Below are 16,140 nucleotides of genomic sequence, written 5' to 3' on the forward strand. Positions count from 1 at the left end.
CGTTAATTTGTTATTTTATTACGATATCATATAAACGGAAATAAATTTGCTTTTTTTCAAAATATGCATCTTAAGAATATCCACATACTCCATGCCACAAATTTAATCGATGAAATTACCATTTATGAAGAGAATGCTTGTTGAAATGCTTGAATGAATGTTGAAATTTAAAAAAATCTGATTTGTATGTGATGTTCGTCAAAACAAACAAAAATTTTTATTCTTTATAATCTGTGATAAAATTATTTTTTGGTAATTTTTTGTGCATCATTTTCTCACAAAATCTCTTAAACATTACATAAAAAATATCTAAAAAAATTTTTTTTATGCACTTATAATCCTCAAATAATAGTAAACATTTTGCTAGAAGTTTTTTTTTCCGTACGCGTAAAGGTTCTATAATTGAGTATAATCGCGCGCCATCTTTTTACTCATGCTCTTATTTAATTTTCAATGTGCTTGTGTATCACCCAACTTTCTAATTTCGAATAATTTTGCTTCTCACGAGTTCAAAATTAAGTTGGAGATAAAGAAAAGAGGGGAAGAAGAGAGGAAGAAAGGTAAGAAGGACAGAGAGATAGGGGGAAGAGAGAGACATAGCAATAAACATAAAATTATTATCAGCAGTTTGTTCGAGTCTCTTGATCATAATATTATACCATACTTAAGCTACTGGCATAGAATCCTGAGACAGTTGTCTTCTTGTACCAAATTTTATGGTTTTCTACAGCGGTTTCCTTTTTGTTTTTTAGTAAACATGGGTGCATTCAGAATGACAATCGCTCACTAAGCGCTCAGTGAGTTCTTTCACTTGATTGGCATATTTCATTAGATTCTAAAATATAGACCAATCAGATGAAAAAGCTCACTGAGCGCTCAGTGAGTAATTGTTCTGAATGCACCCATTGTATTCCTCCTTTCTTAAATTTCAAAACGTACACAACATAGTTTGCGTTTCACAGCGCGTTTAAAATAAAATGGAAATTTCGATAATTTAAGCCTTCTTGTTAAATAACTATAGCTATAAAAGAAGAATTGATAATAACGATATAAATTGTTAATTACAAAGTTAAGGAATATATTCGTTTGAAATAAATTAGTTCCATTTGGTCATACGCGCGCCCTGCATACTGGCACTTTGCCCACTCGTTACACATACAAAAGTAACGAAAGCGTGTCGTAATTTCGTAATATACATGTTTAAAACCTAATTCGCATGTATTAATTTACAAAAGAGAAAAACTACTTCGAGCGTCCTGACTCAATGACAATGTATAATATTTCTATTTCGTCACTTTTTCATTATTTTTAAAGTTATTCTTAATTTCTCGATACATTGCACTTAAACGTATTTATGTAAGTGTAGTTTGTTATACGTCTAATAATTGCCACAGGCTGTAATTCTTTTCCCTATTTTTAACTAGCATTTTCAATGATCCGCGCTAAGATTCTATTAATTGATGATTATCCTTCGATTCGAGAGTGAATGTCAAAAGACAATATTCTTGTATTCTATTTCCAGTTGGGGTATACACGCGATATACACACGATACATTGTATTTCTGCCGCATATTCTCGACACGATGACATTACGTATGCTTATAGCGCATCTAAATGAGTGCAATGTCCTTAACGTTCTTAACAACTACTTATTATCAGCGGGAGCTCGTGATACGATCATTCTACTATTCACACATCGGATAATACCATGCACATTAGTGCGTATGACGCGATATAGAAAACGATTAATCATAAGGCATCGAATCGATTCGTTCTCCGTCTAATTCGTTACCTCGTTAAACCGGGGATAATCGCGCACAGTGAACTTGTGAAAGCGAGAAAGCAATAACGTAAACATACTTGAATCTTTCTTTTTTGTTTTTTACTTGATTTTGTACAAGAAAATCGGCTAACGAAAGAGAGAGAGAGGGGGGGGAGGAAGAAGGAGAGAGAGAGCGCTATCGTCCACATGTGTACGGTAAAAAGGAAAGAAAAAAAGGGAGACGCTTTTCGTAGTGATATAAAAGTCACACAGTTATTCCCGGTGTAACGTTAGTTTAAGTATACTTATACGTTCGTAGCTGCTGTTTTCGTCTAAAGTTGAAGGTATGTTTAAGATACATTAAATTGTTAAAATTTTATTGCTAGTTAATTTGACTGAGATTCCAATTTTGATGCATATAAATTATCAAATCATTCTTATCAAAATAAAGAAGGACAACTATCGAAAGAAATAGATATGGCATCGCAAAAGCGAGCTTAATACAATGTTTCTCTCGTTTTTTCAAGTGTATAAAGTATTTACAATAATTTTCCATTATATTAATAATAGACTTTTCCATAAAAAAAGTGCATCATAAATTACATATAAACTCTTAAAAATCAGAAAATTATAGAAATGCACTAGTGCATTTTTTGCAAAAAAAATTTGCTGCGATTTATGTATATATGTATATATAAAATTACGCAGCGCGCCAGTATACATTACAAAATTGTTAAAAGCGCATAATCACGATACTTGTTTGACTCATATACAACATCAAGTATGCATAATTATATTGCACGACGGTAAGACAATACCGCGAAATATAATTCTTCATTTCAAAGATCAAACACAAGTACTGCGTATCTGTAAAGTACGTTATAAATATATAACTATATATGTTAGGCTCGAATCTAAACTTAAATTTTTCGATTTATTACATATCAAATAATGGAGCTTCGAAGATTAATAAGTTCGGATTCGATCGACAAGTCAATGTAGTCAACACTTGTAGTCAATGATTATCAAAATACGTTTTCAACAATGGAAAGATAGATAAAGAATGAAGAAATATATAGTAAACGTATAAGAGCTCAACATATATACATATATATATATACACTATAGGGACGCGACAGGTATACATATGCATATGTATAATATATATCAAATTGATCGTTTTCCTTAAATATGTACTAGATACATACCGTTTATCTAAATCTTCATAAAAGTTAAATAAATTTATGAATCATACGATGACGATCCATGATCATGGGCAGGACTCGGTGGCGTTGATGGATTTGAACTATTATTCGAAGCTATAGAATGTCTAGGACTGCCACCAGATGGATGCTCCTATATAAAAAACATATATTATATACATGAATATATATTATACACGGACGCACGTACGTACATGTATATATATTTTGCTCATGTATAAAAATACAATACACCTTTCATAATTACAAAATATGCTATTTATTTTTAAGAATTGTATGACGAGCAGATAAATTCAATAGCTAAGTTGATCCTTTGTGTTGCAATGATTAATCATAAATAATACACAAAAAAACATATATGTGTAAAAATAATAAATTACCTTGTTATGTAAAGATGCAATACTGCCGAGAGAAAGTGGAGTGTGTGAACGCAAATGTAACGATTCAGAATCAATTTGGTCCACCGGAGTGCGTGGTAAAGAAGGAGGCGTGGCAGTTGGTCGTGGTGGCGCAGGACCTCTTCGTGATGTTGTCGAACCTATATACATATTTTATCTGATTAAATTCGATGCAAAAATCGAAAAATACGATTTTCAGATATACAATTTCGTTTGTAACATTAGGCATATATGAGAAAAACGAATTTGTTAACGTGTTACATATACTTTATTATTTTATTAATTTACCGTTATGCGGCGAATATCCAGAGTTTCTTGACATATGCGAACTCAGACGACGTGCGTCAGAAGGGGGATGCCTAGGAGGCAATGGTGCTGGTTTGTTTGGTGTTTGAAGTGTAGCATCATATAGCTATAAAGAAAAAAGTAAAGTAGAAAAAGAAGTCATGTATTCGTTTGTCTTGTTAGAATTGTATTAGGAAAAAATTGTTATGATTTATTCATTCATCAAAAAAGGAGTAATTCACATTACTTACTCTTTGCTGGCTACTATGAAGATGAGAACTACTATGATGACTCGTATGTTGCTGATCAGCAGTTTCCAATGTCGTAGGCAAATCTAATAAACGTTGTATCTACAATAAAAGAAAATATATATAAAATAGTACGTATATTTTACATACGCAAATGAACGTATTATATATGTACATAGTACTAGGATTAACAAATATCAAAACGACTTTTTCAAGTTGTTGTTTAAAACTTGAAACTAACTTTTCTATACAATGTATTGTCTGCAATGACGCACGGTAATAATGTCGTTTACAAAATTTAAACTTTTTACATACCTGAATTCCATTTCCTGGACCCATATGACTAATATGATTGAAATTTGTCGGTGCAGAAATCATTTTCGAACGTCTATCTGTAGGACGAACAGCTCTATTGCCTTCTCGTAATGAAAATCTTCGTCGTGGCCTTGTCATTTGTCTACCGCTCGCATCCAATGGCATTAAATTTAATAATTCTCCTAGAGTATTTATAATGTTAAACAATAACTAATTAATCCAACAATAGCCAATTAATCTAAGCAAACGGGATCAACTCTTTGTTACATAACTTTATATGTAATAAATATGTATATCGTGTCGCGCGCATCTTCTGGGTTCTTAGGTGGAAAGCATGATACTTACGCTGATGTAGATTGCTGAGATAAATAACATACGGCATATCATTTATTACGCAAGACGTAAGAGAACCCGAGATATTCAACGGTCGAGCTCGTTTCACATTAAGCGTTTGTAACCAGTCTCCAGATGTACAGTCAAACACATCAATATGAGTCTCGCTATATACCAATAGATATCCCTCGCAATAACCTGAAATTCGAAATCGCGATTTATAAGTATAACGAGGATGAATCTATAAATGAGATTCGTATTGAAGCATCTCGACGATCGAACCGAACATTAAGAATATACATGCTAGCACGAGAGTAGCACGATCAGATAGATGTGATTCGCGACGCTTATCTGGAGACACTGTAGTGTCTCAACGTTAAGAAAAGCGAAGCGTTGTAGTACTTACTAACTGCCGTAGGAACTGCAGGATACATTATTTCCCGATCTCGACTCTTTCTTCCCTGATTATCAACATATACTGCTAATGTATGGAAGACTAATAAGAATTCACCGCGTGTCAATTCTATGCAACGTAACGCATCCACGGCACTATAGGTGAGGAAACCCAAGAGCGTATTCTCAGCGTGGACCAAGGCTGGAATAAGTATAAGAGAGTTTGATAAAGAGTGCTTATAAAAAAAATAAAGGTGATTAAAATGTAAACTAGAACTGAGTGACAATACAGGGGATATATTCGTCTTGTATTATACTTACAAATAGGATGATGATCTCCTAAAATGCTGTAAATAGAAAAACCTGATGGATAACCAACGCACAAGCGTCCTTCAGAGAGAATTTGTAAGGTTTGTGCGTGACATGGTAACATTAATTCACGTATGCGTTTATGCCTTGTTTTCGTACGTGTTATCTCATAGATGATAATTTGAGATGCGTTCTATAAGAAATAAGTTGCATGGTGTAACATACACATCTTGAAATGCAGTATTATACATATTGTAAGTTATGTATTGTATTATATTTAACTGTACATTACGCGCGCCTTACTTGTTTTTTTATTGCAACGCATAAGCAATAATTAAGCGGATTCCGACGCACTACTCCAGTTGTTAATGTGATGCAGCCTTTAGTCTCTGCTACTTTAATCCATTCGACTTCATCTCCATCCAAGGCACGTACTGGAACCAGCCGTACATGACGTTGTTTTCCACTCAATACCACTATTAATTGCTCCTCCGTAACATATTCAAGAAGATATATCTTTTTTCCTTCCCCGACTCTCGCAATTTCTACAAATTCATTAAAATTTACGCCCAAGCTATACATATCGTTAGGTACAATTACTTATTTAACTGTACTTTTTTCTGTACGTGCGAACAAGGTCTCGCACTTTTAAACATCTACAAGGAAAGATGATAATATTTCTCGGTAAGTCTAAGGTATAAAGAATTGTCTTGACGGCTTTCGTCTACTCACCATTACGATCTAAATCTAAGCAGAAGAGACCTTCCTCTGTACCAATGACTAGACGATCCGGATCAATAATCGCTCCTGACATCACGTTTTTAATGAATGCCAAGGTATTGTCCAATAGTTCTTTCGCTCTAAAAATCTACAGCAACAAACACAATATACCGATGTATTAGTATTAATGATATATTATATTCGTAAAGAAAAAAAAGTAGCATTTGCTATTTTCTATTTTCTAGTAATAGATAATAGTTAAACTATGAAAGAAAGGGATGTAAAAGGAAATGGAAAGATAAAGACAAGAAAGAAAGAATATTTATCGTTAAGAATATACTAATTCTTAACTATATACCGTTGTGTTCGGAAGATTGTTTCTCTTTAAAATCCTATGAAGCTCACTTAAGGCTACTACCCATTTTGTTTTTTCGCTTTCCGTATCTGCCAACATTAACGTATGATTTCTCAATCCAGGAGGCTCCAATAATGACGTAGTTATCTAAATAAAAAAAAAAAACAATTTACGCACCTTCTAAGTAAAAGAAACAATGTATATTGTTATTATTGTTAAAAATACGACACGCACTCATAAGAAATCATGGAATACATAAATGCTTTCGATTATCAAGAATAGTAAGAGAAAGAAACAAAATTATTATTATTGGAAATTAAAACAGTGAGCTTGAATCGCAAAATATATCACTTTGTCGCAGCTAAGCTGAATAAAATTTACTGATTTATAATAAAGATGCTACATGAGTTATTTATTTCATTGCTGACAGAAACAGTGAAAAGATTTCTAAGATCCGATTCAAATTAGACATTGAAACATTACCCTAAATATACACGGAATGTCCTTTTTTGTAGCGTGTATCACGTCGGAATCACGAACGGAGCTGACGCTAAATTCTTCATCTCGCATATCCAGAACTTGCGAAACATATACAGATGGCAAAGCATTGCGATCTGGTGAAATGTCATAAAGAAATAATTTGAAATCACAAACTACGACGAATTGACGCACCCAACCCTTTTTGACACCACCCATTTTTGGCACTTTGACGTATCCTTCATACGCAGTACCTATCCCACGTGTAGGATCAATTCCCAGTGGTCGTTTGGCTGAAACAAGCACGTCTCGAGTCGCAGAAGTTATACGAGAAATTACGCATCTATTGCGCGATGTCACGAAGATGCGATAAGACAATTTAACGTATCTAAATTGTAACTAATCGAATTCTTTGATTGTTAAATAGATGAATTTACAAATCTATATGTCTGAAATCTCTAGTCAGCTTTGTCAGATATTGAATAAAATTTGATCTTTTAAATGAATCTACTTAAATAGTTATGGTATTACTTACTTTGATCATGGGGTACAGGGCACATTGAAGGTACTTTGTCGCAACAAGGCATATGGCACGCGAAGCCGCACACTTCGCATACGACTCCTTGCCTCGTTAAACCAACCATTAAAGACGTGCAATGATTACACTTTGTCGGTGCTGAAAACGTCCGTACGAGAAATTGGTGTGATTTAGGCTTTGGTTGCAAATTGATTTGACCATGAGTAGACGAAGACTTATTCAGAAGTTCATGGGATAATGGCGAAGTTGGATCCTAAGAAATAAAAGAAAAATGAAAAAAGAAAGGTAAAACTGAGTGAAATATTTTCGCGTGCATATATACATAAAGCACACTATAATTTATTTTATTTTTGTTTCTAAATATACAGAGTGTTCCAAAATTCGCGCCCGCGGAATACAAGAGATGATATTTTATGCTAAAGAAAATAACTTTCCTTTTGCAAAATTGCGTCTGACAAGTAATTTTTGCAGAAGAGCAGATTGAAATTATACGAGTAAACACAAAAATTATTTTTTGGGCGCAATTTTGTTAAAGGAAAAAGTTGTTTATTTTAGCCTAAAGTATCACATCTTGTATTTCGTGGTGCGAATTTCGAAACACCCTGTATAAAATATATATATGTTGAAATACTTACAATACTAAGTTCAGACAAATTACTTTTGCTGCTCGTAATACTAGGTGCACGATTGTCCTCAATGTCACCTTCCACACTGTCGACACTTCCATGACGTGTACTACTTGTAGTTTCTTTAAGAAAGTGCTCGAGATATGACATCTGTGATGTAGGACGTTCTAGAACTAATAAATAGATTGGCTAAATAACGTGATAGTGATAAAAAGTATAAATATTTGGCAATATACAAAATGTAAAATATTTGCGAACATAAGAAAAATAACACTATTGTTCTAATATTAAAGTTTGAACGGCACGTAACATTTTACCTGAAAATAGTAAACCTCTTAGTACATATATACATTTGCTAAATATGCATGCTTTATAAAAAAAGAAAAAATAGTAATTGCGTGCTTCTCTGATGTCTTTGCATCATAAGTACATATAAAAAATATCACAAAAGAAATACGGAATATTTTATGCTCCACATGCTCCATATTATGACAAATATTGCAAACTGGAATACGCACGAGAAAAAGTAGCTTGAAACGTACAAGAGTTTCAATTCAATTGGTTTCTACTGATATATATAAAAAGATAAATCACACAACGCGCATATCTGTTAATCCACTGAATATAAAAAAAAAACGTTCAATCAATTGATTGAATAGTAAAGCCATGGTAGAATAAGATAGGTGAGACAACTTGAAAGATGCGCAGTAAGAATTTAGTACCCAAATTTGATTCAATTTGACTGTTATGTGACAACTTGAGGGATGTACGGTACGACCAAAATTTAGGACCCAAATTTGATTTGATTGGCTAATTGATTGTTCTAAATTGCCTTTATGCGTGTTGTCTCACCTGTCTTCTTCCACGATGAATAAAGTTAACTATATAGCTTATAAAAGAATGCAACATTTACAAAATCCATTAACACCATTGCAACTTGAACAAGGATATCGGACGTCACACATCAACATCTGCTTAGTTTTTGATAAGTTTTAAAAACAACACAGTGCTATGTTTTATTCCTATCAAATTTTTCTCAAGAAAAGACGAGAAATGGAAGAAGATAAGTGGAATAATAAAAAAGAAACATAGCGCTGTATTGTATAATTAGCATGTCCAATCCAAAGTCACTTTTTTGCTGCCACATCATTTACCAGGCGGCGATACGATGGTGACGGCATTCTGACTGATGAACGTGTTGACTGGAACGAATCTAGTTAATAAGCGACAAGTCGTGATGCGGGGAGCACGCATTACTGGTAGGGGTGACGACGGCTGATGTACGATGATACGTTGGGGTTTGGTGCTAACGATGTTTGGAGGTTTGCTTGTTGTATCGCTGGATGAGACAGCTGTCACAAATATAGTTTGAAGATGAGCAACAAGAGGCCCCACACGCAGCTCGTTACGCCAATAAACAGAGGCACTTTGTAGTCTAGAAATCAGAATCGCATACCGTACTGGAGAATCGAGTTACTATGCTACATAGATCCCAGTAATTACGATCTCTATAATTTGTACATTATATATTGATATACATAAATCAAGTTTAACACAAAATCTCAAACGATAAACCTTTCTCGCGTTTTCTAGATAAAGAAACAATTTTCCCCAGTTTACAGACATTCAAATAACACGTTACACCGATAAATTAGATTGTTGCATTAAATAACAACGGTATGACTAAGATGAAGTGTTTTTTATATGTATATTTCATGTATATTTCATGTAACAGTAAAAAAAAAAATATATATATACATATAATTAGTTTATCTTTTCATATGATATTAAGTAAGATTTCCTCCATTTATACCAACTATCGATCTTTTTTTACCTACATATTTCTCAAATAAATCAACATAATGTATATTATGTTATTATGACAAAGGTATTAATAAGACGAATGAAAAAAACCATCTCCTACAAATATCTGCATATACATATATAATATATTATATATATATATGCACGACACATGTGCTAAAATAATTTTTATATTTAATATATATAATAATTTCGTTGATGGCACAATTTTAATTTTATATGCAATGAAAATAGAGATGGTCAAGATACTTTAGCTCAAACCGAGACTACTAAGATAATTGTGTCTGGCAACAATTCCAAATCAAGTGATGAGAGAGAAATATATTTTAAAAAGAATTAACGGCAATTTAAACAACTGATCACTATGACATCTCTCTTCCTTTGCTAGCATTCAGAAGAAACTGATAGAGCATATTGTATGAAGTACATTTTGTTCAGGAAGAAACAGTATACGGGTTTTAATGTAACGTTCGGAAATCAACAGATCCAAAAATATTGATAAATGTAGATGATTGAGTTGTAATACACAGACAAGTGTAGTAAAATAAATAAATAAATAAATATGCAGTATGAATCAACGATATTACAGAGACAATATCTAAAAGAAGAAACTATCAAGTATGTCCTCAATTTTATCCACAATCTTACGAATAAAGAATGAAAATAATTATTGAGAAAAGACATCACTGATATATAATCACTTTTTCAATAATATTTTCATAAGACTAGCTTCTATCATTTTATTCCAGCTAAGAATAAAATTCTATAGAGATTATAGTGCTATCATCACTTTCATGAATAAAGTACAAAGTCTTTCAAATTATAAAACAGCATCGTTCTCTAAAGCAGAGCTGGGATTTACTTGCACATTTCGGCTTATTTTCAGCCGATCGGCATTTAGACTGCGCGTGTTGGTGAAGAGGCAAAAACCAAGCTGAAATGTGCAAGTAAATCCCAGCACTGCTCTAGAAAAATTGCGTATATATGTAATATTTTAAATTTTATATTATCTCGGAGGCTTATTAGTTAGTTGAAAATTCTTTTTCAGTGTACATTTACTGAATGTATGGTAACGAATCTCATCTCATTCGTCCATAATCATAAATTATCATCATTAGATGCTTTCCATTTAATGACACAAGTCGATATAAACATCATTTTATCTTTCTGACATTCAATGAAATAACAAACATAGAACGATAGTTATGTCGAATTGTGTCATCAAATGAAAAGCATCCATTATGTGGTGAAATATTGCAGCGTAAATATAATCGTATAACCTGACAAATAAATAATATTGCATACAAAACAAGAAAAAACAATTTATATCGATCTATAATATTTCCACAAAACTACATTGATTCGAAGATACGCATGCAAAAGCTGCCATTAAAAGTGCAAGTATAATCATAAAGAAATTTCATTGAGATTAGGATAGCTTCAACCTATAAATATTTGACATATGCGCGCGCGCGTGCGCGTCTATACGCACGCACGCACGCATATATATACACTCACACAATTATCAGTATCATTTTCATAATAAGACTACAATTTAAAACACGTTCAACATTTGTATAAAGATCACATCTACAAATCAAATAACGTATATAGCTACGACTTGCAGAACAAGTGTAGACGTAATATTTCCATAGCGATATAACGAACTTTTGTGCATTTCTCTTTCCACATTGTCAATTGAAGTGTACTTACAGCCATCCCCGGTATCGAGACGCGCTTGCAACTCTTTTACTTGCATATCTTTTCGCTTTAATTCATGCGACATGGTATCTAATCGCTGCTTGAAATCCCTCAATTCCCTAAAACAAGGAAAAAATGAAAAGAACGAGAACAAAAATATTCAAATACTGTTAAGAATATGGCACACAAAAAAACTTGAGTAGTAAGATGTAAGTAAATCAATATTTTGAATTTACTACTACTTTCGTTTATTGCCTCTACTGTGATTAGCCGATTAGCTTACTGCTTATATTTTACTGTCGTTTTCTTATGTGCCAAAGCCTTTATCGTTTTTTTTATTTGCAACTAGTGCAATATTATTTTTCGTCAATTTTTCATTGAAAATTACTTTTGTGCAGCTATCAAATCCGAACGAGTTTTGGTGAGTTCCTCTGAAATTGCTTGTTTCGCTTGTATTTCACTTTGTAAGGAGCTCTGCAAATTCAAAAGTTCCATCTTATCGAGCTTCTGCGATCGACGATTTCGCCAATTTTTATCCGTCATTGTAGTTCCACTTCCAACACCACCAACTCCACCAGAGTGTTTCAGGAATTCCAATTCTTCCGTCATTTTTGTAGCCAAGGCCTGAGATCAGAATAGATAATAATTTCCTTTTGTGAACAGAGGCTAATTAATAAAAAATTTGTTCAATAAACGTTGACATATTTCGACGAATAATAGACATTCAAGGATAAAATAATCAAAGCGCAAATGTACCTGCAAATATCCACGAGCATCTTTTTCATCTGATACCCACTGAATAATTTCGGTAATTTGAGCTTCCCACTGCGCTATAGCTTCTTTCTTATTCCTCAACTCTTCATATTCGTCCTCCAACTGTCTTCTTTCACCCTGTAATCTATTAACGCTATCAGTGAGAGCACCGAGTTCTAATACAAGCTTCTTATTTTCTTCAATTAATATAATCCTTTCCCTCTCATGACGCCTATTTAACTCGTTTATAGTTTCTTCGCTATCGGTGATATTTTCCAATCTCGCAGCATCCAATTTCTCCTTGGTGAGTTGCACCTCTCTTTCCAACAGTTCTCTTCTAGTTTCCGCTTCGTGCAATTGTTCTTGCAAACTTCGAATTTCAAGGTTAAATCTACTTTGTTGTTGAGTCAAGTTTTCGTTATACTGAACCTCAAGCTTTTCAACTTCCGCCTTTAATCTATTAATTTCTTGAGTGGCCAAAGCATGATTCGCACTAGCGTCATTTCCAAGAGAACGTTGTCTGATCTTCTCCATCTCTTCTTGCATCTGTTTACAATATTCCTCGCTGCGTTCTCTTAATTTCCTTTCTTTGCTCGTCTCTGCCATCGCTTCGTCGATTCTATTCTCCAACTCTCTACGCAGTTTCTCAGCTTTCCGAATATCATGGCGTAAAGTATCGACCTTCTGCATCGCAACTTCTAACTCTTCCTCTTTGTCACGAACCTGTCTAGATAATTTTTGCTTCTGTTGCCGCAGTTCGGATAATTTATCCGATACTTCCGTATATTCCGTCATCGCGAGCTTACGTTGCGTGAGCGCATCCTTCAACTCCTTATCTTGAAGTTTTAATTTCTCCTGCGCGTCCAACTTATCCTTGATAGCTTCTTCTTTCTCTGAGCGTAGACATCGAACTAATTTCTCAAGTTCCCGATATTTTATCATGTCACCGTTATCTAAAGTTCGTAATTCGCGAGGAATATCCATAGATTTTAACTGCGACTCCAATTCTATATAGAACAAGCAAATATTACTTCAATGTTGTAACACAAACATATACATACACAAATTACGGAAATTTAAACTTATAATTTTACCACAATTGCGTTTTGTGAGCGTATTTATTTCATCTTGAAGTTTTCTGGTCGCATTATTAGAATCTGGCGAGATACCAGGCGAAGAATGACTTATACTCGAATGATTTTTCATATCGTCAATAGTTTGTACCAATCGTGTATTTTCTTCTTCGAGTATCTGTATACGTTTGTCTGTCTGAGATAGAGCAGAAATACAACCCAGATCCGATATGCAACTGTAATGTTAAAAACTGAAGATAAAGCAAATAAAGCATATTACTGATAAAAATCGACAAATTCGGCGAACAGTAACATGCTATTCGCAATAACCGATTCGATTCTTCTAGTCGGTCCTATGGTGTTTCATAAATATGGCCATCAGTTTTGCTCAATAAGCAAAAGTACGACAATACGAATGATGCCTTGTGAGTTGCATTTCAACTGTCGACGATATTATCGCTACGTAAAAAGCACTTTTATCTGCTTGCGAGATTGGTTTCATATTAATATTTGCACCAAGCAAAAATATATCTGCTATCAATCCTTGATCAAACTGACTAGCGAGATCAGTGTAATATAAGTGACGGAAAAATATATAAAAAGCTAATATTTCCTTTCATAAGAGATGGCTATATTGCGATAATTTTTACAAAATGACAGAGGTTTCAGATACGAATAAGCGATATTTCTTGCAGTATTATATCTGCTTTATTTATCTCTATTAATATTGTTACTCGGGTCATGTGACTTTTACGTCTTTTTATGTAACGTGACAATCAAAGAAATAATGGAACGTTAATATTCGTGAGCGTCAACGTTGCCGGGTATGGTTACATACGACGCCGGGTATAGCATAAATATTAAAACAAAAAGAGAGGATACGTTACATACCTTCCTTGCGTGAAACTAAAACCAACAAAGGGTAAATGAAGCGCAGAAAAGGCAGAATTTGCGGCTGGTGGAACAGCATCGGAAGTGCGAACATCAGTATCATCAACGTCAAAATTGGATGTGTCACTAGGTGATGAAACTTCAGGAATGTATGGCGCTGTGCTATCTCTCAGCGTATCCCAATCGACTCCGTCGAACCACGGATGTTTCTGCATTTTTAATAAAAATAATATATAGGTAAAAATCTTAAAATAATGCCGTCATAATTACTACAACTACCTTGAAGTCATCAATTCCGTTTTGGCCTAGTCTAAATTCAGAGCTACAAATCAATTTCCGCATCAGATCTTTGGCTTCTTCAGAAACATCATACATAGCGTCCATAGGAAAATCAAAACAATTCTACGAAAAGGAAATGTTAATTCCAATTATTAAGCAACGAACAAATATTGTTTTAACGAAAAAAGAAATCTATAGGAATTTTAAAGTTTTACCTTGTGATTCATAATTTTTCCATAAGTCTCGACTAGAGATTCTGCGTAAAAAGGTGTTTCGCCATAGAGCATTTCATACATACACACTCCAAGAGACCACCAATCGCATTCAGGACCATATTGTCCTTGACCATCTTCCATTGCCTAACAGCAGTAATAAAATATAAAAGATAATACAAATATGATAAAGTGCATCAATATATCACACAATATATGCAAACGCGATGAGCGAGAAAGGTCAAAGTAACATATCTCTATCCTGCAGAATAATGTATTACCCTCAATATCTCTGGTGAAATGTAATCCGGTGTACCAACAGCGACGTTACTTTGCACCGTACCATCCTCGAACAGTCGTAAACAAGAACCGAAGTCAGCTAATCTGATATGACCATTCGCATCCAATAAAACATTATCGGGTTTTATGTCACGATGAACATAGCGTAAGTCATGTATAGAACCTATAGCTAGCACCATCTCTGCTATGTAAAATCGAGCCATATCCTCAGGTAGACGATCCTCGAATTTGCTCAGTAACGTTAATAAATCTCCTCCGCAATAGTAATCCATGACCAGATACTGTGGCAACACAATACAATTAGTCACAGCAATTAGTGGTACAAAGGCTGCTTAATATTTTTTACAAACGTAAAAGTGCAACGTTAAGTGATATTACCAAGTTATTGTCATCTTGAAAGGCATAATGCAGATTCGTGATCCATCTGCGATCACCATACACTAATACATCCCTTTCTTCTCTAAAGCACGCCGTTTCAGCACGTTTTAACATTTCCCATTTGTTCAAAATTTTCATAGCAAATACCTTGTCTGAGCCGCGCATTCTAACAACGCATACTTCCCCAAAAGCACCTCTGCCAATTACTTTGACAATTTCAAAGTCCTCTCGTGTCAATTGCAAGTTTTTGATGCATGAAGTTATTGGTTTCACTGCAAAGAATCAATGATGTAATCGACATATGTATGTGTATACAATATGTAATACAAAGTTTAAGAATAAAGTTTAAGAATAAAGATAAAGTCATCTTGCAGAGATTTAAAAGAAACAATTCCTTACCAAACTCAATAAAATCGGAAACAGTCTTTTCACGGCGTAACGAAGAATTGCAGCATTCGTCGTATAGCACAAGCAAAATATCGATAAGTGTCTCAATCGAAACGATATGACTGGCTCGTCCACTTTGAGCAGAATCACCGATAAACAGACCTTCAAGTTGGCATAATTTTCCTCCTATGCCTAAAAAGAACAGTTTTACATATGTATAAATACAGTATAAATTAGCTAATAAAAAAAATATATATATACATACATATATATGTTAAAGGCGCATTTCTGTATGAGTACACACAAATATATCTATATTGCAAAATACTTCTTGCAATCTTTTATTTAATTATATCCTTA

General features: G+C 33.8%; 1 protein-coding gene across 4 annotated transcripts in view; it reads right to left on the bottom strand.

Moving 5' to 3' along the window:
• Window positions 1-2,895: 2,895 nt before the first annotated feature.
• LOC108754361 (serine/threonine-protein kinase Genghis Khan) overlaps window positions 2,896-16,140 on the bottom strand; it is a 14,746-nt gene continuing 1,501 nt past the window's right edge. Inside the window, exons 3-27 of one of the 4 annotated variants that reach the window (XM_018496610.1) lie at window positions 15,793-15,972; window positions 15,394-15,665; window positions 14,997-15,296; window positions 14,719-14,862; window positions 14,504-14,626; window positions 14,225-14,433; window positions 13,355-13,569; window positions 12,264-13,267; window positions 11,896-12,131; window positions 11,520-11,626; window positions 9,137-9,334; window positions 7,992-8,155; window positions 7,354-7,609; window positions 6,825-7,111; window positions 6,345-6,488; window positions 5,999-6,134; window positions 5,570-5,811; window positions 5,279-5,459; window positions 4,971-5,159; window positions 4,577-4,762; window positions 4,232-4,413; window positions 3,920-4,018; window positions 3,672-3,795; window positions 3,366-3,523; window positions 2,896-3,118 (exon numbers count right to left, since the gene is read on the bottom strand). In XM_018496610.1, coding sequence (XP_018352112.1) covers window positions 3,005-3,118; window positions 3,366-3,523; window positions 3,672-3,795; window positions 3,920-4,018; window positions 4,232-4,413; window positions 4,577-4,762; window positions 4,971-5,159; window positions 5,279-5,459; window positions 5,570-5,811; window positions 5,999-6,134; window positions 6,345-6,488; window positions 6,825-7,111; window positions 7,354-7,609; window positions 7,992-8,155; window positions 9,137-9,334; window positions 11,520-11,626; window positions 11,896-12,131; window positions 12,264-13,267; window positions 13,355-13,569; window positions 14,225-14,433; window positions 14,504-14,626; window positions 14,719-14,862; window positions 14,997-15,296; window positions 15,394-15,665; window positions 15,793-15,972 — 5,450 coding nt within the window. In that variant the 3' untranslated portion in view covers window positions 2,896-3,004. Of the gene's footprint in view, window positions 3,119-3,365; window positions 3,524-3,671; window positions 3,796-3,919; window positions 4,019-4,231; window positions 4,414-4,576; window positions 4,763-4,970; window positions 5,160-5,278; window positions 5,460-5,569; window positions 5,812-5,998; window positions 6,135-6,344; window positions 6,489-6,824; window positions 7,112-7,353; window positions 7,610-7,991; window positions 8,156-9,136; window positions 9,443-11,519; window positions 11,627-11,895; window positions 12,132-12,263; window positions 13,268-13,354; window positions 13,570-14,224; window positions 14,434-14,503; window positions 14,627-14,718; window positions 14,863-14,996; window positions 15,297-15,393; window positions 15,666-15,792; window positions 15,973-16,140 lie in introns of all 4 variants that reach the window. The other 3 variants (XM_018496612.1, XM_018496609.1, XM_018496611.1) reach the window with 3 other exon arrangements.

Source organism: Trachymyrmex septentrionalis, unplaced genomic scaffold (genome assembly GCF_001594115.1).
Source record: "Trachymyrmex septentrionalis isolate Tsep2-gDNA-1 unplaced genomic scaffold, Tsep1.0 scaffold79, whole genome shotgun sequence".
In the NCBI taxonomy this organism is placed as follows: Eukaryota; Metazoa; Arthropoda; class Insecta; order Hymenoptera; family Formicidae; genus Trachymyrmex; species Trachymyrmex septentrionalis.